General features: G+C 36.1%; 1 long non-coding RNA gene and 5 gene segments (V, D, J or C); all 6 read right to left on the bottom strand.

The window, feature by feature from the left end:
• Positions 1-1,987: 1,987 nt before the first annotated feature.
• On the bottom strand, positions 1,988-2,480 carry LOC122966526. The segment is given in 2 exon segments: positions 1,988-2,308; positions 2,391-2,480. Coding segments are annotated over 2 exon segments (348 nt in total).
• Positions 2,481-9,477: 6,997 nt separating this feature from the next.
• LOC122966530 lies at positions 9,478-10,073 on the bottom strand. The segment is given in 2 exon segments: positions 9,478-9,818; positions 9,902-10,073. Coding segments are annotated over 2 exon segments (348 nt in total).
• Positions 10,074-11,443: 1,370 nt separating this feature from the next.
• Positions 11,444-11,963, bottom strand: LOC122966506. The segment is given in 2 exon segments: positions 11,444-11,830; positions 11,915-11,963. Coding segments are annotated over 2 exon segments (363 nt in total).
• Positions 11,964-16,291: 4,328 nt separating this feature from the next.
• Positions 16,292-16,788, bottom strand: LOC122966523. The segment is given in 2 exon segments: positions 16,292-16,601; positions 16,685-16,788. Coding segments are annotated over 2 exon segments (348 nt in total).
• A 1,365-nt stretch (positions 16,789-18,153) lies between these two features.
• On the bottom strand, positions 18,154-22,576 carry LOC122966896. The segment is given in 4 exon segments: positions 18,154-18,460; positions 18,548-18,593; positions 22,135-22,436; positions 22,528-22,576. Coding segments are annotated over 4 exon segments (699 nt in total).
• LOC122966562 lies at positions 19,741-21,694 on the bottom strand. Its single transcript, XR_006398405.1, has 2 exons — positions 20,287-21,694; positions 19,741-20,017 (listed from the first exon to the last, which is right to left on the bottom strand). It is a non-coding gene; the product is annotated as an uncharacterized LOC122966562 (long non-coding RNA).
• Positions 22,577-22,915: the final 339 nt, after the last annotated feature.

Here is a 22,915-nt window from a genome sequence, read left to right as displayed (position 1 = left end):
TTCAGTCTTCAGACTGTTCATCTGCAGATACAGCTGCTCTCTGCTGTCGTCTCTGGAGATGGTGAACCGGCCTTGAACTGACTGAGAGTAGTATTTGCTACTACCACCACCATTGCTGATAAGTGCAATCCACTCCAGTCCTTTTCCAGGAGCCTGTCTGATCCAGGCCATCCAGTTGCTACTGAATGTGAATCCAGATGTTGTACAGGTCAGTTTGTGGGATTCTCCAGGCTTTTTAACTGCTGGTTCAGATTCTGTCAGAGTCTGACCATCAACACCTGTCAAGACAGAAAAAGGAAAATAATCAGTTTCTTTAATCTGTTAACTTTTTAACAACAACTTCAACTCAAGATATGTGAAGATCTTCACCTGCCCAGCAGATAGTTAAAAGCAGCAGTCCTGTCCTATAGTCCATCATGTTAAACTGTGTGTCCACTGTTCTCTGTCATCCTCTCTGCAGTCAGATAAGTAGAGGTGGAAGACATCAAGGTTTTGCATTGACTCCTCCTCACAGCAAAGAGAGAACTGCATTGAACTTTCAACATTCAACATGATAATGAAGTTTTAATACAAAAAAGTAACTCCTGAAAAAATGTTTTTCATAGTGTTATACTTTGTTTTATTTCTTTTATCTTTTATCTCTCTCACAAACTTTTCATAAGTCATATTCAGAACTTAAGACAAAAGAAAACCCCAGTAGGCATAAAAGTGAAGAAAACTGATGAAAATACGTCAAAAATATGTAACCCCTCAGTACATGGATATCATGTATCTCTATCTTCTTTAGTCAATGATAATAAAATATCCAATCAAAAATATAAACTCTTTTACTTTGTGTAAAACAAAAGTCGCAGTGGAAAGTAAACAATTCGTCATTTTCTTTGCAGTTGGATCAGTGAAGTTAGAAGTCAACCAAGTTTTGAATTGACTCGTCCTCACATGGAGGATAGAATTTGGTCTTTTGTTTGCTGTGCAAAACAAAATGTAATAATCTCAACACAAGCTAAATTAGTTTTGAATTAGGCAATCTATATTTGAAACTTCTATTTAATCAGAATTGTCTTCAAAAGTTGAATTTTGTGTTTGAAGTTTGAGTTGCAACCATCTTGTGTTGTTGGATATCAGAGTATCACTCAACAAATACATATTTTTAACACACTCGCAACTGAATTATCATGACACAAAATCTTAACTTTGCTAAAACATGAGATGAATCTCATCTCAGATAATTAAAATGATTTTCATACACACGAACAAAAACCAATGGCTGCCTACAAGAAAGGACATCTAAAATCTGATGAACCATTTTTAAAAGTGGTGAACATGAATCTACAATATGCAGAGGACTAAGACATCAAACAACCTGTTTAATTTAAAATCATTAATAATAGTGCAGAGGAGCAAGAAAGAAGTAACATTGTTGTTAGTTGTTTATAACTTAATTTTATTTTAATACCACAGCCTATTTAACTTATTTACAGTTTGCTAATATTTTGATCTACTGAGGTCACCTGTAATGTTTGCATTTATACTGGAGACAGATCGTACCAAAGACTGTGAAAGTGTTTAGTAAAGCTCTTGTATTCTCACAAATAAAAGAAGAAAATGTTACATTTCTTGTCCTGTTCAGTCCTTCCTCTCATTGTTAGTCCAGACTGACAAAAATAATTTATGTGGAGCCACAAACTAAAATTAAAAGTGTCATAAAGAAAGATTATTTATGTTTCATTTAATGTTTGATGAAGAGCTTTTAAAGTGTAGCTGTCAACTGAAATGATGCTGCAACAAATTCACCACTTGAACTATAAGGAAGAGAGAACACTTTTTGATAAATGCCTCCACTGTATTATTTTATATTATTATAATTGTTGTTTCTTTCTTGTATTGTAACAGTGAACTGGTGTTAAAATCATTAGTGGTCTGAGGGCTCCTCCTCTGGTGGCTTCATGTTACAAGTGTTCAGGCACTGAGGGGTTTTTGTTCAGGTCTGCTGATGGTTTGTGTTATTGTGGGTATCTGGCACAGTAATACACAGCAGTGTCTTCAGGCTGCACATTCTGTCCGTTTAGAGTCACTGTGTTGCTGGAAGAGTCTAAGTCGATACTGAACTTGTTCTTTAGTGAATCTTTGTAGGCAGAGCCTCCAGTATATCTACTTCCAATCCACTCCAGTCCTTTCCCTGCAGGCTGTCTGATCCAAGCTGTCCAATAGCTGCTAAGAGAATAAGAGACCTGACAGGTGATGGTCAGACGTTGACCTGGCTGCACAGTCACTGAGGCTGGCTGTGTCAACTGTTCACACTTCACACCTGTTAAAAGAAGAAAATGTTTTGTGACAAAATATCAAAATAAAGAAGAACTGCTGACTATGACAAATCCAGTGAGACTCACAGGATCCAGCTGCCAGCAGCACCAGCAGGGCGACAGAGAACATGGTTGGTATTGAAGGTGATCTGATGGGAGCTTCTCTTCTTCTGCTGCAACTGACAGCATGATATCAAGTGTTTATAGCAGACTGTGAGGAAGTTCACTTTGCATAAAGAAGGATACTGACAGGCTATAAAAGAAGGATGGACTGTTGTGTCACACATAGTCAACTTGGAATTGTGTTATTAGCATTTATTTTGACACATACAAATGTATTATTTAAAACAGTAACTTAAAGTTAATGTTCTTTCATTCTTCACAAAACTTCTAACACAAGTCAGACAAATGCATTTAAACTGAAATAAACAGACAATTTAATTTTTCCATTCTTCCTCAGCTACAGAGAACATCAGAGATACACAAGAACATGTCTGAAATAATAAAGCTGTTTTATCAGATTGTCTAACCATCATTTCTGAAATAATATCATATCATTTCTTCAAACCTTTTCCTGTCCTTAATCAGGATCTTATCTGTGTCAGGTAGTTGAGTAATGTACACTGGATTGTCCAAATTTGTAGCCCATTGTACAGGTTCAGTTATTATTTGACTTTCAAGGGAAAAAGCCACAAATTTCTGGCAACAAATTAAACAACATAAAAGTGTATGCACCCTTTCTCTGCTCAAAGATTTAAAACACTAGTTAGTCCTTGGCTCTAGTTATGCTATGGTTTCAGAATAGATAAATAAGTATAGTTCTGCATTAGTGTTATTTGTAGTAGTATAAAGTAAATCATTATTATTACAATGATACATCTGTTAAGATGGATTAAAACTGAACTGAACTGAACTTAGAACTGTTGTCAGTGATACACAGAGGAGAAAAATAGATGTTTTAAGTCTTGAATTACTTCTTTTCGGTTTTTACTGTTTGTTAATGTGTATGTGCGTGTTTTTGCATGTGACTGTATGGTCCAGCATTTACTCTTTACATATTGTACTGTATTACTCTACTTTATTATTTCCATACAACTGAACACACAAAACAAGTGAGATAGTTGGGGTCTATCAGCCCAGTAAGGATGAGTACTGTGGCTCTAATAATAATCAGCAGAATCTTCAGTCTTCAGACTGTTCATCTGCAGATACACCTGCTCTCTGTTGTTGTCTCTGGAGATGGTGAACCGGCCTTTAACTGACTCAGAGTAGTAGATGTAGCTACTGGTCTCACTGATAGTAGCAACCCACTCCAATCCTTTTCCACCAGCCTTTTTGATCCAAGCATTCCAGTAATGGCTACTGAACCCTGAATATGTGAAGGTCAGTCTGTGAGATTCTCCAGACCTTTTAACCACTGATTCAGACTCAATCAGTGTTTGACCCTCAGCACCTACAGAAAGTTAAACTGTTTATTAGCTACTGTCATGCAGCCATAACATCTTTATACCAGGTCATCAGAAAAACAACAATGGTTCTTACCTGTCCAGTTAATTGACAGGATGAGAAAAACAACCAAATAATCAGATCTGATCATTGTAAAAGCACATTGTCTCTGTCCAGTCTGCAGTGTGTATGTCAGTGATTTAGTCTCTGTCATTCATTCTGCAACACATATGCAGAGATGAAAGAGATCAGAGATTTGCATTGACTCCTCCTCCTCAAAGAGAAACATACATCTCTATAGAACATATTTCTATGTTTTAATAATGATTTTAACTGTTTTTATGATGGAGATGGATTTAGAATTTTAAACTATAACATTTATTTCAAACCAATTTAGATTCTTTAATCTATTCAGATAGTCATTACAGCATTATCTCACACCTACTGTGCAAAATCACTGATGCAGATATTATTAACAATTACTTTTATTTGAAGAAAAGCATATATTATCTGTAACCTTAAAAAACAGGAAGTCACAAACACCAACATCAGCTGTTGCTTTCACAGTGTGCATTCATGTGTGCGTGTGTTTACATGTTTAGAGGCTTTGTCATTATCCTCCTTAGTTAGTTTTATTCCAAACCATATCTTCTACTGCCACCTGTAGGTCTTTCTAAAAACATTGTCTGTGGAGTTTTTGTAAAGCCTCTCTGCTTACTTTAACTAGTGTGTCTCTGGCACAGTAATACACAGCAGAGTCCTCTGGCTTTAAGTTGGACAGTCTCAGATACACCATGTTGTTGCTGTTATCTCTGGTGATTTCTATTCGTCCTTGCACACTGCTGGAATATACAGTTCCACTTGTCATAAATGAGCCCCATCCATCCCAATGCTTTTCCTGCAGGTTGTCTGATCCAGTGCATACTGCAGCAGCTAAATGTGAAGCCAGATCCCCTGCAGGAGAGACTGAGAGTCTCACCAGGCTTTTTCACCACTGAACTGGAAGGAATGGACTCCATACTCTGACCTGAACAACCTGATGAGATGAAAGGAGAGATGAACCACAGAAGAAAGTGAAACAAACAGTTCTGGGAAGTTTTCTGGTATCACTGACTGACCATCAGTTGATGTTGTCTGATAAAAGATAAAACAACAAGAAGCAGGAGAACTCACAGGACAGAGAGAGAGCAACCAGCAGAAGAGTGAGTGTGTTCATCATCCTGAGGCTGGAGATGTGACCTCTGATGCTCCACAAGAACAACAAGACCAGTCAGCAGGACAGATGTACACTGCACACACTGAAGATTTGCATCACAGTATCATGGGGAGGGAGTGGCTCATTTACTGGAAGTCTGTTATAGTTGAAGTTATGACTTGTCCTTCCATGTGGAATACAATATCACATCCAGAGACCCAAAAATAGTGAGAAAGACTGTCTGTATGGTACATGTTAAGTTGAACTCATGTATCAATGATATGAGGGAAATTAGGGTATTTGTTCTGGCCTGCTGGTGGTTTGTATCACTGTAGAGTTTACATGTGCACAGAAATAAACAGTTGTGTCATCAGGCTGCAGATTCAGTTAATGTCACTTTTCTAGAAGAAAGGTTTGTGTGGTGAAGAACTTGTTCTTCAGAACATTATTTGGATCAATTCTGCCTCCTCCCCACCAATTCAAAATCCAATCCACTGGTTTTCCTTCACGCTGTCTGATCCAACCTGTTGCATAGCTGCTATCAGTCAGAGAATAACCAGAGACCTGACAGGTGATGGTCAAAGACTGTCCAGGCTGCACAACCATTGAGTCTGGCTGGATGAGATCAATACTGTATACACCTTATTAAAATAACTCAAAAGAAGAATTTGAATTGCTGACAAACACACTTAGACTGATGATGAAAGCAAAATTTTCTGTAGTTTGACTAATTACTATAACATTAACATCAGGTTGGTGGTTTATGATTCAGATTGAATGTTGTTTATTTTCAAATAATGGCGTTTTGGGAGAGAAGCTGCATTTCTTTAGACTGATTTCTTGTCAGATGATGAGCTTTTGAAGACAAGTTGGCAACTGAATTTATTTAATTAATTGAACAATTTAATGTTTAATAATGTATAATAGTGTAATTCACTGAGTTTCACTGAGTGTCATGTATCAGTGATTATAATGTCAAAGTCTTTACATAGATGGAAACAGTTGCTGTCAAATTAAATTAAGATAAACATTTAGAAAAATCTAAAGGCTGTTTCTCTCTTTACTGTAACAGTGAACTAGTGTTGAACTCATTAGTGGTCTGAGGGCTCCTCCTCTGGTGGCTTCATGTTACAAGTGTTCAGGCACTGAGGGGTTTTTGTTCAGGTCTGCTGATGGTTTGTGTTATTGTGGGTGTCTGGCACAGTAATACACAGCAGTGTCTTCAGGCTGCACATTCTGTCCATTTAGAGTCACTCTGTTGCTGGAAGAGTCTAAGTCGATACTGAACTTGTTCTTTAGTGAATAGTTCTTTTGTAGTCTGTGGTGTATCCAACACGTGCACTTCCAATCCACTCCAGTTCTTTCCCTGCAGGCTGTCTGATCCAAGCTGTAGCATAATCGCTCACAGAATAAGAGACCTGACAGGTGATGGTCAGAGGTTGACCTGGCTGCACAGTCACTGAGGCTGGCTGTGTCAACTGTTCACACTTCACACCTGTAGAGGAAAACATGTTGAGTATTGAATCAGTGTAACAACAGTGAACAGTCAGTGTGCTGTGATCATACTGTCAGTGTCTCTGCCTCAGTGAGACTCACAGGATCCAGCAGCAGCAGCAGCAGCAGAGCTACAGAGAACATGGTTGGTATTGAAGGTGATCTGATGAGAGCTTCTCTTCTTCTGCTGCAACTGACAGCATGATATCAAGTGTTTATAGCAGACTGTGAGGAAGTTCACTTTGCATAAAGAAGGACACTGACAGGCTATAAAAGAAGGATCCTGCAGAAATTCTGACACTTTTAATAGGAACACATATATTATGATGCAAGTTTATGGAAAAACTATTATTATTTAGAATGTTTTCTTACAGTTTTTGTTTTTTATTCTCCACAACACAGACAAACACATTTACAGCAACTGACAATTTAAACTCTTTTCAGACATGGATTGACAGGCACTCAGATTTACATAAAATTGACCCTGCTGCTTCTTCGGACATGTGACTGACACGGTAAAAAATCAACAAGATTAATGTAAAGAGGTGCATGTCTAAGAGGAGCTTTAGAGATCAGAGCCGCATGTGGGAGGAAACACAAAGCTACAAAAGAACATGTTTGAGTTAATAAAGAGAGACTGTGTATTCTGAGTGTTTAATGGTGTTAAACGGACATTTTTCTGGAAATACTGAAAGTAAATTTTTTGACTTGGTTTGACATGATGAGTTTTTTTACGATGTTGCTCCGTTGTCACTTTTATATAGTGAAAATTGCAAATTGGCAAATATCAACTTTGGCATTTTAATGGTTTCAGTGTTGCAGATATTTGAGCCTCTAGAGAGCTGCTCACATACTGAAATTCATGTAAAAACAACAACAAAAAAAGTTTTTTCTTACATGAGAAGAGAAATCAAATCTTTATTAAGAGTTATCATTAAAAATTATGCTCTCTCTCAGGAAATATACTTTAAAAACCAAATTATAATATCACTGGTTCCAAAAAAGATGTTTGGGTCTGAAGGAATTACATCATTTTCTTGAACCACCTGAGCTGAGAAAATACATGATTCATGTGAGTTAAAGGGGGTCTGATGAGTACTGTAGGATTTTGTACAGCTGCTCAACCAACTCAGTCACTGTGAGTCTCGAGCACAATAATAAACAGCAGAATCTTCAGTCTTCAGACTGTTCATCTGCAGATACAGCTGCTCTCTGCTGTTGTCTCTGGAGATGGTGAACCGGCCTTGAACTGACTGAGAGTAGTATTTGCCACTACTATCACTGTAGATAAAAGCAATCCACTCCAGTCCTTTTCCAGGAGCCTGTCTGACCCAGACCATAGCAGAGCTGCTGAATGACAATCCAGATGTTGTACAGGTCAGTTTGTGGGATTCTCCAGGCTTTTTAACTGCTGGTTCAGATTCTGTCAGAGTCTGACCATCAACACCTGTCAAGATGAAAAAGGAAAATAATCAGTTGATTTAAGCTGGTAACTTTTTAACAACAACTTCAACTCAAGATCTGTGAAGATCTTCACCTGCCCAACAGATAGTTAAAAGCAGCAATCCTGTCCTATAGTCCATCATGTTAAACTGTGTGTCCACTGTTCTCTGTCATCCTCTCTGCAGTCAGATAAGTAGAGGTGGAAGACATCAAGGTTTTGCATTGACTCCTCCTCACAGCAAGCAGAGAACTACATTGAAGTTTTTAAAATGTGCAATACTCTTTTACCTTGCACAAAACAAAAGTCACAGTGGAAACTAAACAATTTGTCATTTTCTTTGCAGTTGGATCAGTGAAGTTGGAATATAGCCAAGTTTTGAATTGACTCGTCCTCACATGGAGGATAGAATTTGACCTTTTGTTTGTTGTGCAAAACAATAATGTAATAATTTCAACACAAGCTAAATTAATTTTGAATTAGGCAATCTATATTTGAAACTTCTATTTAATCAGAATTGTCTTCAAATGTTGAATTTAGTGTTCAAAGTTTGAGTTGCAACCATCTCGTGTTGTTGGACATCAGAGTATTACTCAACAAATACATATTTTTAACACACTCACAACTGAATTATCATGACACAGAATCTTAACTTTGCTAAAACATGAGATGAATCTCACCTCAGATAATTAAAATGATTTTCATGAACATGAACAAAAACCAATGGCTGCCTACAAGAAAGGACATCTAAAATCTGATGAACCATTTTTAAAAATGGTGAACATTAATCTACAATATGCAGAGGACTGAGACATCAAACAACCTGTTTAATTTATAATCATTAATAATAGTGCAGAGGAGCAAGAAAGAAGTAACACTGTTGTTAGTTGTTTATAACTTTATTTTATTTTAATACCACAGCTTATTTAACTTATTTACAGTTTGCTAATATTTTGATCTACTGAGGTCACCTGTAATGTTTGCATCTATACTGGAGACAGATCGTACCAAAGACTGTGAAAGTGTTTAGTAAAGCTCTTGTATTCTCACGAGTAAAAGGAGAAAATGTTACATTTCTTGTCCTGTTCAGTCCTTCCTCTCATTGTTAGTCCAGACTGACAAAAGTAATTTATGTGGAGCCACAAACTACAAATAAAAGTGTCATAAAGAAAGATTATTTATGTTTCATTTCGTGTTAAATGAAGAGCTTTTAAAGTGTAGTTGTCAGCTGAAATAATGCTGCAACAAATTCACCATTTGAAATATAAATATTGTGAGTCAGGAAGAGAGAACACTTTTTGATAAATGCCTCCACTGTATTATTTAATATTATTATAATTATGTATCATGTTATATATGTTTTGCTTTTTTCATGGTTAAATGTGTTCAAAGACTCTTTCCCTTTATTGTGAACTGGTGTTTCATCTATCTTTACATAGATGAAAACAACTGCTGCCAAATTCAATTAAGACAAACATTTAAAAAATAAAAACCTAAACACTGTTTCTCTCTTTACTGTAACAGTGAACTGGTGTTGAAATCATTAGTGGTCTGAGGGCTCCTCCTCTGGTGGCTTCATGTTACAAGTGTTCAGGCACTGAGGGGTTTTTGTTCAGGTCTGCTGATGGTTTGTGTTATTGTGGGTCTCTGGCACAGTAATACACAGCAGTGTCTTCAGGCTGCACATTCTGTCCGTTTAGAGTCACTGTTTTGCTGGAAGAGTCTAAGTCGATACTGAACTTGTTCTTTAGTGAATCTTTGTAGTATGAAGCTCCAGTAAATCTCATTCCAATCCACTCCAGTTCTTTCCCTGCAGGCTGTCTGATCCAAGCTGTGTAATAGCTGCTAAAAGAATAAGAGACCTGACAGGTGATGGTCAGACGTTGACCTGGCTGCACAGTCACTGAGGCTGGCTGTGTCAACTGTTCACAATTCACACCTGTTGAAAGAAGAAAATGTTTTGTGACAAATTATCAAAACAAAAGAAAAACTGCTGACTATGACAAATCCAAAGAGACTCACAGGATCCAGCTGCCAACAGCAGCAGCAGAGCTACAGAGAACATGGTTTATGGTGAAACTGATGTGTTGTGATCTCCACTGACAGTCTGATGTGAAGTTTTTATATCTGAGAAACAAGGAGGATCACTGAGTTTGCATAGAATCAAACACATGAAGCATTAATGTTGGTCTAACTGGAGAGTAATAGAAGAGTCTAATGATTGTTATTACTGTATATCTGCAAAATGAAAACACACCTGGAAATCACCTCTGCTTTACATACCAGATTTTTATTTCATTACTCACTTAAATGTAACATTTTGAGAATGTCGCTGACTTCAATGAAACAATTGTTACTATTTAAAATAATGCATCTCCGCTTTTACTGTAAACTATTATGTATTGTTGTGACCACATAATAATATTAATAACATTAAGGTCTGTTGTTTGGGAAATTTTCATCATGGATAATTGATTAAATATTCATTAAAATTAACGCCGCAAAAAGTGATAATGAGCCCCATGGACACAGGAGTAACCGACAACACTGTTAGCGTTCTCTAAGCCATGTTTACAGTGTGATTAGTTTGTTTTCATTTTAAATATGACGTGAACTGGTTTCCTGAGAGAATTGATTCACTGTCAGCTTCTCCTGCATCAGTCTCATAATTAACTTTATAAGTATGAACACAGCATAATACTAAATAAAATGTCGTTTATACAATTTATTAACCAGCAACTGGTGATTTAAGACACCTGCATGACAAAAAGGATGAGCTGAATACATTTTGAGTATTTAAAATATCAAGCTCAAACCTTTGACATCCATCAGAATCCTGCTGTTTTGGAGGAAAACATTATTTTTTAAGTTTTCGTGGAGATAATCAGCTTTTTAAAACTGTTAAACTCTTATCAACAAGAGCAGGACATTCAGAGATGATGATGATGATGAGGAACACTGTGTTATTAAATGTGCTGGAGGTTGTCATGTGTGAGTGACTGGACAAAGAACAGCTGAAGGCATGGAAATAGTAGGAAAAAGAGACCCTGCTGCCTTTGGTTTCTAGACTTTTTCCCTTAAAACATATTTTTAAACAGCGAAATGTCTCAGTTTCAGGATTATGTGTGGATTTGGTTATTTATGGCTGATTACTTTTTCTCATATTTTTGTTTCACAACCTATAAATCACATGGAAGCGACACAAATTACCCAAATGTAAACTTTTGAATTACATGTGTGATCTTCATCTTCATGTGAAGATTAACACAGAATATTTCATTATCAGCATTATATGTAGAAGGAAATAATCTTTTTTAATATAATAATAATCTTCTCTAAACATTACTTACAAGGGAAAGTACACACAAATACATTATTTTTATTATAAAGAAAAAATACATTTCACTATTTTAATCTTATATTAATTTTATTCATGTAGGTTAACAACCAAATTCAGCATTCAGTCAAAGATGATAAAGTACAACTTAAATATTCAATCACGACTCAGAATCACTGACAAGAAAGATAATGTTGATTACAATTAATACTACAAGAAAACTACTACTAAAGAAATTAATGTCCTTGTTGTTTGTAAAGAGAGGAAGTAGTTTTTGTATAACTCTCCGATCACTTTTTCTCACTGTGTGTCTCTGGCACAGTAATAAACTGCTGTGTCCTCAGACTTCAGACTGTTCATCTGTAGATAGAGCTTACTGCTGGCGTCATCTCTGGAGATGGTGAATCTGCCCTGGACTGACTGGGAGTAAGAGATAGAAGAACTAGGTGTGTATATAAAAGCAATCCACTCTGGTCCTTTTCCAGGAGCCTGTCTGACCCAGTTCATATGGTAGTTGCTGAATGTGAATCCAGAGGCTGTACAGGTCAATCTGTGGGATTCTCCAGGATTTTTAACCACTGATTCAGATTCTGTCAGAGTCTGACCATCAACACCTGTCAAGAGAAAAAAAAACATCAAAAGAAATAAGCTGGTGACACAAAAAACTCTGTTAGATTAAAATCTGTAAATATTTTCACCTGCCCAGCAGATAGTTAAAAGCAGCAGTCCTGTCCTATAGTCCATCATGTTAAACTGTGTGTCCACTGTTCTCTGTCATCCTCTCTGCAGTCAGATAAGTAGAGGTGGAAGACTTCTGAGTTTTGCATTGACTCCTCCTTGCAGGGAGGAAACAACTGGATTGGATTTGTCCATCATTTAGACCTGTTGTTTGTTGAACTCAGACTATTACAATGTATAGTCAGAGTTGTGACTCTTGCCAAATTAATTAATACTTTTATGCAATGTGAATTTAAAATTTGTCCTGAATTTGATTCAGAAGTTACATTTTTTGCTCTGAATTGTTGTTGTCTGGAAATAGATTTTTGTTGCATCATCAAGGTTTTGCATTGACTCCTCCTCACAGGAAGGAGAAAGCATGGTTGGATTTGGCTGTCAAAGACCTTGTTTGTTGAACACACACAATTTTAATTTTCTGTACAGCGAGAGTTGTAACTAGAAACAAATTTTATTCATGCAGTATGGAAATGAAATTTGTCCTGAATTTGAATTGTCTTCAGAAGTTACATTTTCTGCTCTGAATTTTGATTTTGTTAGATTTTGTTCTTATAAATATTAGATATTAGAAAAATCCCCAAACAGTACAAGCTACAAGCAGAAACATAACACACAACTAAAAACTCTACCACATATATTAAAAAAGTTTTGCTGCCAAATTGTTGAGATTCCCCCAAAACAAATTCATATGATTTCTTATCATTGTAACACAAAATCTCAAATAACTTAAGTAGACATTATTTGTTGTTTACCTCAAACTAAACCTATAATGTGATTTTCATACTACAAGAACTGAAACCAATGGCTGTTTGGACATCTAAAAAACTGATGATGCAATCTCTAGAATAATAATAATAATTATTACTTATTTATGTAGAGAAGCACTATTCAATTATTCATATGTTGCATTGGACAAAAGTATCTGCAAAATAAAAGTTTTTTTTTTAAATGTTACAAAGTGACTTATTGTAAAACAAGGATAATAATAATGTAAGATTAAAAAAATAAAAAAAATCTAAATTATAATAAATGGAGTGAAATGATGAAAAAATGTATTGTATATTAATTGTGAAGCTGAATTTGCAGATAAATCCCCCTTTGAAAAATATGTTAGTGGTTGAGTCACATGGTTGCTGGGTATTTATGCAGGTCTGTTGGTGGTTTGTATCACTGTGGGGCGATGTACACAGTAATACACAGCTGTGTCCTCAGGCTGCAGATTCTGTCCTTTTATTGTCACTGTTCCAGCAGAAGTGTCTCTGCTGTAGCTGAACTTGTTCTTCAGAGCATTATTTTGTACCAAGCTGCCTCCTCCCCACATGTGGAAAATCCAGTCCATTGGTTTTCCTTCAGGCTGTCTGATCCAACCTGTTGCATAGCTGCTATCAGTCAGAGAATAACCAGAGACCTGACAGGTGATGGTCAAAGACTGTCCAGGCTGCACAACCATTGAATCTGGCTGGATGAGATCAATACTGTACACACCTGTGGAAAGAGAAATCAACATTATCTCCATCATTCATCTGACTATTCAGTGTTTCTAATGTGTTCATTAGTGTGAATCCACTGAAAGCTCCTCACAGGATCCAGCTGCCAGCAGCAGCATCAGAGCTGCAGAGAACATGGTTGATGTTGAAGCTGAACTGATTTGAGCTCTTCTGTCCTCTCACTGACACACACACACACACTTCACTTCCTTATGAATCACATGTATTTGCATATTGTTGAATAAACAATTATCTATTTCTTCTTGTTACTTATATTTATCAGTTTGAGTTGAAAGGTTCAGTCTTTCTCCTCAAGTTCCCAGACTGAATATGTACTTAAGCATGATATATGATTAATTGAGTGAACTTATAATGGTGCTGCTATGATTTTATTTAAAATGACATTTGAAATAATTTACCATCTATTCCTGTATCAATGTAGAAAAACTGATTTCAGTCTAATATTAAAGCTGTAAAGCTCTTGCATTCTTACGAGTAAAAGGAGAAAATGTTACATTTCTTATCCTGTTCAGTCTTTCTTATCAAGTTTCCAGACTGAATATGTACTTAAACATGACATATGGTTAATTTAGTGAATTTATAATGGTGCTATGATTTTATTTAAAATGAAATTATATAATCTACAATTTATTCATGTATTATTGTAGATAAACTGATTGTATTCTAATATTATATTTTTCAAGGATGAGATTTTGCAATATTTGAATTTGTGTAACAATGGATGAAAACTTATTATGATCCACAAAAAGATGAATAAATAGAATTAATTGAAAGTTATAAAGAGTCTAACATCTCAAAAAAGAATATGTATGTGTACTTTTAATAAAACATGTATTACTGTATATGTTTCAATTCATCATTTGCCAAAAGAAAGTGAAGTGACAACAAAATCATGTAACAGTATGCGATCTTTGCAGCTGTGTGGAGGTTTGGAGTTTTACATAAAATACTTTTTTGTTGTATCAGTGTTGCACATGTTTGAAGCCACAGACATTCAGAGCCTCTAGAGAGCTGCTCAGATACTGAAATTCAAGTTAAAATTTTTTTAAAAAATGTTGCTTTAGGTAAGAAGAGAATTAAAATCTTTCTGAAGAACTGTTGTTAGGATTCTTTGTTTAAAAACCCAATTAGCATATTGTCGGTTCCAAGAAGGTGTTTGGGTGTGAAGGAATTACATCATTTTCTTGAACTAACTGAACTGACGACATTATTCATGTGAGTTAAAGGGGGTCTGATGAGTACTAGAGGATTTTGTACAGCTGCTCAATCAACTCAGTCACTGTGAGTCTCGAGCACAATAATAAACAGCAGAATCTTCAGTCTTCAGACTGTTCATCTGCAGATACACCTGCTCTCTGCTGTCGTCTCTGGAGATGGTGAACCGGCCTTGAACTGACTGAGAGTAGTATTTGCCACTACCACTGCTACTGATAGTTGCAATCCACTCCAGCCCTTTTCCAGGAGCCTGTCTGACCCAGGCCATGTAGTGGCTACTGAATGACAATCCAGATGTTGTACAGGTCAGTTTGTGGGATTCTCCAGGTTTTTTAACTGCTGGTTCAGATTCTGTCAGAGTCTGACCATCAACACCTGTCAAGACAGAAAAAATAGCCTAACATGCATCAAATTGGTAATACAAATGTAAATATGTCAAATAAAGATCAGTGAAGATCTTCACCTGCCCAGCAGATAGTTAAAAGCAGCAGTCCTGTCCTATAGTCCATCATGTTAAACTGTGTGTCCACTGTTCTCTGTCATCCTCTCTGCAGTCTGATAAGTAGAGGTGGAAGGCATCAAGGTTTTGCATTGACTCCTCCTCACAGCAAAGAGAGAACGGGATTGAAATACTGAAAATTTGCAATAATAATTTCAATATAAAGTTCATACTTATTATCATTAAGTGTTAATAGAAAAAGTACCTCCTGAACAAATGTTGCTTTTTTTGTTTTTCTGACAAAGTGCTCATAACATTCAGGATGTCAGGGGGAAAGAAAACCCCAGTAGGAATATAAGTGAAGAAAACTGATGAGAATATGTGAAAAATATGTAAAAAGAAACGGGTAAATATGTAAAAAAAAAAAAAAAAAAAAAAAAAAGTCAATATTAATCTTCAATGCACATAGGACTAAGACATAAAACGTGTTTTAATTTATAAACATCCAGACCAAGAAAATGATAGTTGTCAGTTATTAATGACATTATTTTATTTTAATACCACAGCTTATTTAACTTATTTACAGTTTGCTAATATTTTGATCTACTGAGGTCACCTGTAATGTTTGCATCTATACTGGTGACAGATTGTGCCAAAGGCTGTGAAAGTGTTTTGTAAAGCTCTTGTATTCTCACGAGTAAAAGGAGAAAATGTTACATTTCTTGTCCTGTTCAGTCCTTCCTCTCATTGTTATTCCAGACTGACAAAAGTAATTTATGTGGAGCCACAAACTAAAAATAAAAATAAAATTGACGTAAAGAAACTTTTATGTTTCATTTCTTCTTAGATGAAGAGCTTTTAAAGTGTAGTTTACCACTGAAATAATGCTGCAACAAATTCACCACTTGAAATATAAATTTTGTGAGTCAGGAAGAGAGAACACTTTTTGGTAAATGCCTCCACTGAATTATTTTATATTATTATAATTATATATTATAATAAGTCATGTTATATTTTTTTTTTACTTTTTATGGTTAAATATGATCAAATACTGTTTCCTGTTATTGTAACAGTGAACTGGTGTTGAAATCATTAGTGGTCTGAGGGCTCCTCCTCTGGTGGCTTCATGTTACAAGTGTTCAGGCACTGTGGGGTTTTTGTTCAGGTTTGCTGATGGTTTGTGTTATTGTGGGTCTCTGGCACAGTAATACACAGCAGTGTCTTCAGGCTGCACATTCTGTCCGTTTAGAGTCACTCTGTTGCTGGAAGAGTCTAAGTCGATACTGAACTTGTTCTTTAGTGAATCCTTGTAGTATGAACCTCCAGTATATCTCATTCCAATCCACTCCAGTCCTTTCCCTGCAGGCTGTCTGATCCAAGCTGTGAAATAGCTGCTAACAGAATAAGAGACCTGACAGGTGATGGTCAGACGTTGACCTGGCTGCACAGTCACTGAGGCTGGCTGTGTCAACTGTTCACACTTCACACCTGTTAAAAGAAGAAAATATTTTGTGACAAATTATCAAAACAAAAGAAGAACTGCTGACTGTGGCAAATCCAGAGAGACTCACAGGATCCAGCTGCCAACAGCAGCAGCAGAGCTACAGAGAACATGGTTTATGGTGAAACTGATGTGCTGTGATCTCCACTGACAGTCTGATGTGAAGTTTTTATATCTGAGAAAGAAGGAGGATCACTGAGTTTGCATAGAATCAAACACATGAAGCATTAATGTTGGTCTAACTGGAGAGTAATAGAAGAGTCTAATGATTGTTATTATGGAAATTACCTCTGCTTTACATACGATATTTTTATTTCATTACTCACTTAAATGTAACATTTTGAAAATGTCGCTGACTTCAATGAAACAACTGTTACTATTTAAAATAATGCATCTCTGCTTTTACTGTAAACTAGTATGTATTGTTGCGACCATATAATAATATTAATAACATTAAGGACTGTTGTTTGGGAAATTTTCATCATGGATAATGGAACACATATTCATTAAAATTAACGCCGCAAAAAGTGATGATGAGCACCATGGACACAGGAGTAACCACCAACACTGTTAGCTTTCTCTAAGCCATGTTTACAGTGTGATTAGTTAGTTTTCAAATTAAATATGATGTGAACTGGTTTCCTGAGAGAATTGATTCACTGTCAGCTTCTCCTACATCAGTCTCATAATTAACTTCAAAAGTATGAACACAGCATAATACTAAATAAAATGTCCTTCATACAATTTATTAATCATCAACTGGTGATTTAAGACACCTGCATGACAAAAAGGATGAGCTGAATACATTTTGAATTATCAAAATATTAAGCTCAAACCTTTGATATCCATCAGAATCCTGCTGTTTTTGAGGTTATTTTTAAATTTTCTTTGAGATAATCAGCTTTTTAAAACTGTTAAATGTATGATCTGCATTCATGTATTGTGGTTATTTAATAAAACAATATTTCAAAACAAACACCCAAACAGGTAAATATTCACTGTGGGAGGTTTACTATTACTGTTAACACAACACTTATCAGTGAGAGCTGAAAATTTTAAATGATGAAGTTATGGAAAAGACACGACTTTTGGGGGTTTCACTGCTTCCTTTTAAAAGCAAGGTGCATGTTGAAATGTTGCTTTTATTCATTCCTCAATATTCTACATATAGACATTATGAGTCAGAGAAATAAGACTCTATTTGGGAAAAGCATCAACTTGTGAAATTGTAGCTCACACCAGTCTCTTTGAACATATGATGGTTTAAAGTTTAATAATCTCTATTATTATAATCCATTTGTCCCATCATGTCATATATCAGTTATTATAATGTTCTAGTATTTATATTATTGCATTATGCAATCAAATGCTTTTATTATATTTTTTTCGACATTTTCAGTACTAATGTACAGTAAACAGTATTCATAGACTGTTTGACTTAGACTTGAAATCATTAGTGGTCTGAGGGCTCCTCCTCTGGTGGCTTCATGTTACAAGTGTTCAGGCACTGTGGGGTTTTTGTTCAGGTTTGCTGATGGTTTGTGTTATTGTGGGTCTCTGGCACAGTAATACACAGCAGTGTCTTCAGGCTGCACATTCTGTCCGTTTAGAGTCACTCTGTTGCTGGAAGAGTCTACGTCGATACTGAACTTATTCTTTAGTGAATCCTTGTAGTGAGAGCCTCCAGTATATCTACTTCCAATCCACTCCAGTTCTTTCCCTGCAGGCTGTCTGATCCAAGCTGTGTAATAGCCAAGAGAATAAGAGACCTGACAGGTGATGGTCAGACGTTGACCTGGTTGCACAGTCACTGAGGCTGGCTGTGTCAACTGTTCACACTTCACACCTGCGAAGAAAACAAGAAAAATATTTTGTGACAAATTATCAAAAAACAGGAAGAACTGCTGACTATGAAAAAAACAAAGAAACTCACAGGATCCAGCTGCCAACAGCAGCAGCAGAGCTACAGAGAACATGGTTTATGGTGAAACTGATGTGCTGTGATCTCCACTGACAGTCTGATGTGAAGTTTTTATATCTGAGAAACAAGGAGGATCACTGAGTTTGCATAGAATCAAACACATGAAGCATTAATGTTGGTCTAACTGGAGACTAATAGTCTGATGACTGTTATTACTGTATATCTGCAAACTGAAAACACACCTGGAAATCACATCTGCTTTACATGTGATATTCTAATTTCATTACATTTATTTCATTATTTGTTGACTTTTCCTACTTATTTCATTCAAACAGAAATACAGCAACAGCAGCAGGATCATGTAAATATCATGAAAAGTTGAGTTTGCATAAAAGACGTTGAATAGTTTCAGTGTTTTCAAATGTTTGAAGACACAGACACACAGAGAAACTTGGACTTTATAGATTACTGCTGTCTTCTCTCAGCAATGGTTTCAATGAAGCTACAGTATGTGATGGAAGAGTCAGATTTTTCATTTATATTAACATTATATTTTTTGTAATGAAATCTTAATTTTAAAGCTCAGTCATACATCAGTGGTACTCAGATGACTGTGTGTTGTGTAATTGTGAATTAGTTGACCTGAGGACATTAATAATGTGAGACTGTGTAGAGTCTATCAGTGAGGATGAGAGAAGGAGGACATAGTTTTTGTTAATCCAGCTTTAATAAAAATACACAACAGCTCCTTTAGGCGTTCTGTTGTTCATCTTGAGATTTACTTCCTGTCTGTTGAGATGATGAATTGACACTGACAGACTGAGCTGCAGTCACTGCTGATGGTAAATATCATATTGAGTGAAAATATATGATTCAAAATAAGCTCATTCAAATTCAGAAATGACTTTTGTTTCAAGTACATTTTAACACCATGTACATGACAAGCAGGAGAATCAGGCTTTAGTTCAGTGTAGGTTTCAAGTGTCAGTCAGTTAAGATCAATGAGAAAAGCAGATCTGAGTGTTTCTTTATTGTAAAAGAGAGAAACTTGACATCGACCTCTAGTGATTTTGTAGAGAAATCTACAACTGTTTTTTACTCCTTCATATTATGATTCCACATGATTTATAGACATTATGTTGTCTTCATTTAAAGAAGGTTTACAGGTTCTTTTTAAAAAAAAACATCTGAATTATTATTTGTAGTAGTTTGTATTTTCTTTATTTCATCTTAATCTTAACAGCAATCTTAACAATCACAGGGAAAATGCAAGTTAAATGAATGTAAAAGAAATAGGATGTGTTGTAAAAATGTTGATGAGCAATATCTTTTGAACAGACTCCAGCGATGTCATTGTTTCCTCCTGATATTCAACTGTGAACTATAGCAAGATGTGAAGAGGACAGCCAGGGTGGTGGTGAAGTCAGGTCTCCATCAGCAGCATCCATTTAGTCGTACACAGGATCTCAGGTTCAGGTTCTCCTGATGAGTAATAAAACACTGAATTAACAACAATTAATTAAAGTACTGTTTTCTCTGTGAAAACTAAACTTACACAACAGAGACAATATCGTTTCTGAGTTAGTACATGAGAACAGATCTAATCAGATGACTGCTGAGATGCTTGTGGTTAAGCCAAAATAAATATAAAATATAAATATAAAATATCTAAAAACAGGCACATAGTATGACAAGCACAACTGCCACAAGAGCTGACTAACTTGGCTTTATCAATGGATTTTAAATCTTACCTTACACAGTGAGACCTGAGATGATGGAGAGACTGGACTCTGGCATCAGCAGGAGTTGTCATCAGCAGTGAGGAGTAGAAAGAAATGATGAAGAAAGGCATCAGGATCTAGAGCCGTGCATGACTTTGGAAAACATTGCTTTTACTGAGAGTGATTACTTTTTAATTAATAGTCCTATACATGCAGGCGCGCGCACACACAAATACATATACATCTTGGAAAACAGTAATTTCACACAGTTTGGTAGTAGATGATAGACTATCAGAGCATTTTGCCATCTTTATCAGACCTAACGTTAGAATAGAATAAATAATAAACTATTAAGTTACAGTGAAAACATCACCGTTTTTTTTAACAGTGTTGAGTTAGCCAGGGGGTGACAAAGGCTAAACACACATAACAGTGCTCTCACATGTCCCAGAATTTATAAAGGTAACATCTGTAACGTTAAGGCGTGTTGACAAGTTTCGTAACATGAAGCTGTTTCAGTTTAACACAATGCAGTCAGGTTGGATTTCTGTGGATTTCTGTTAGCTAACAGACCACTAGCTAACATAAGAATGTTAGCACAGCACACTTCTGAGCGGCCAGAAATCGATGTGAATAAATTAAGTACAAAAACTAGCTTGGTGTAATGTCTGGTGTTAGTCAGGACCAAGTGTTTTAATGTTGAAGACACTTATTGATCAGTTGCTGATGTCAGTGACTCCTGCTGCTGCTGCTCCGGACTGACGGCTAACGTTACTCTTCACCACGCTGCAAGAAGTGCACTGTCCACACTGCAAAAAATATCTGTTGAACATTCGACTTTGTGTTCTCCCCTATCTTCCAGTGCTCATTTCTGAATGTTCAGAGTTTGTTGCGTCCTTTATTTCAGAGGACTCTGCAGTTAAATGTTAGCTGGTGAAGTTAGCAAGCTGTAGTAGGTCAGAAAGTCCATCTATGATACCGTCTGACGACTTTACACCGAGCAAAAACAGACAAGAACATGAGCACTCTTAAGAAGAAAATCCTTTAAAGTAAAAAAAAAAGATAATGTTGTGAACCAAAGAGCTGTTACATCCCAAACCGGCTGCAGTGAAGTAAATTACTTTGGCGCCCAGACTGACTCAGTGACGCTGTTCAAATTTGAGATCATGTGATGTTTTTCTTTGGCTCAACCAATCAGTTCACGACTTCACTGACAGCCTGTCATGACCGTAGACTGTGGTCATGACATAGACTGTATAAAAGGTTATGACCTGATAAACGTTGAGAAAAGTTTAAAACCTGAAAGTAACAGCCTGCAGAAGCATGAACAAACAAGGTCATCCTGAAGTACTTGAATTCATATGAAAAGAATAATTATTTCAAACTAAGGTTTAAATTATTTAATCTGCACCATGAATTTGAGGGTTTTATTTGAAGGTATTACAAAATAATCTTCAAATTAGTGATTTTTTTTTTACAAAAGGGAAATTTGTTACCTCATATAGAGTAACATAATGGTGTCTGCAGTAGTATCAATATTACTGTGATTTTCTACAGTAACATAATGGTTACTGTGATTTTCTACAGTATCATAATTGTTACCATGATTTTCTACAGTACTAAAGTAGTTACTATGATTTTCTACAGTAACATAATGGTTACTGTGATTTTCTACAGTAGTGTGTTCATGACTGTGATTTCTACAGTATCATTATGATTACTGTGTTTTTAGACCTAATACACAGTACTATACTGTAAAAATATTCACCGTAATTAACTGTGCAGAACACAGTAAATTACTGTGGATTTCACAGTAATTTTTTACAGTGTACTGTAGGATTTTGTACAGCTGCTCAACAAACTCAGTCACTGTGAGTCTCGAGCACAATAATAAACAGCAGAATCTTCAGTCTTCAGACTGTTCATCTGCAGATACAGCTGCTCTCTGCTATCGTCTCTGGAGATGGTGAACCGGCCTTGAACTGACTGAGAGTAGGATTTGCTACCACCACCATTGCTGATAGCTGCAATCCACTCCAGTCCTTTTCCAGGAGCCTGTCTGATCCAGGCCATGTAGTAGCTACTGAATGACAATCCAGATGTTGTACAGGTCAGTTTGTGGGATTCTCCAGGCTTTTTAACTGCTGGTTCAGATTCTGTCAGAGTCTGACCTTCAACACCTGTCAAGACAGAAAAAGGAGAATAATCAGTTTCTTTAAGTTGGTAACTTTTTAACAACAACTTCAACTCAAGATCTGTGAAAATCTTCACCTGCCCAGCAGATAGTTAAAAGCAGCAGTCCTGTCCTATAGTCCATCATGTTTAACTGTGTGTCCACTGTTCTCTGTCATCCTCTCTGCAGTCAGATAAGTAGAGGTGGAAGACATCAAGGTTTTGCATTGACTCCTCCTCACAGGGAGAGAGAACCGGATTGAATTTTTGAAATTTTGCTATATCAATTTCGATATTAAGTTTATAGTCATTATAATTGAGTTTTACTAGAAAAAGTACCTCCTGAACAAATTTTGCTTTGTTTTGTTTTTCTTACAAAGTGCTCATAACATTCAGGATGTCAGGGGGAAAGAAAACCCCCGTAAGAATATAAGTGAAGAAAACTAATGAGAATACATGAAAAATATGTAACTCCTCAGTACATGGA

The sequence above is a fragment of the Thunnus albacares genome, chromosome 17, assembly GCF_914725855.1.
Source record: "Thunnus albacares chromosome 17, fThuAlb1.1, whole genome shotgun sequence".
NCBI lineage: Eukaryota > Metazoa > Chordata > Actinopteri > Scombriformes > Scombridae > Thunnus > Thunnus albacares.
Note: the sequence above shows the minus strand (reverse complement) of the source record. Positions and strands in the feature narration are given on the sequence as shown.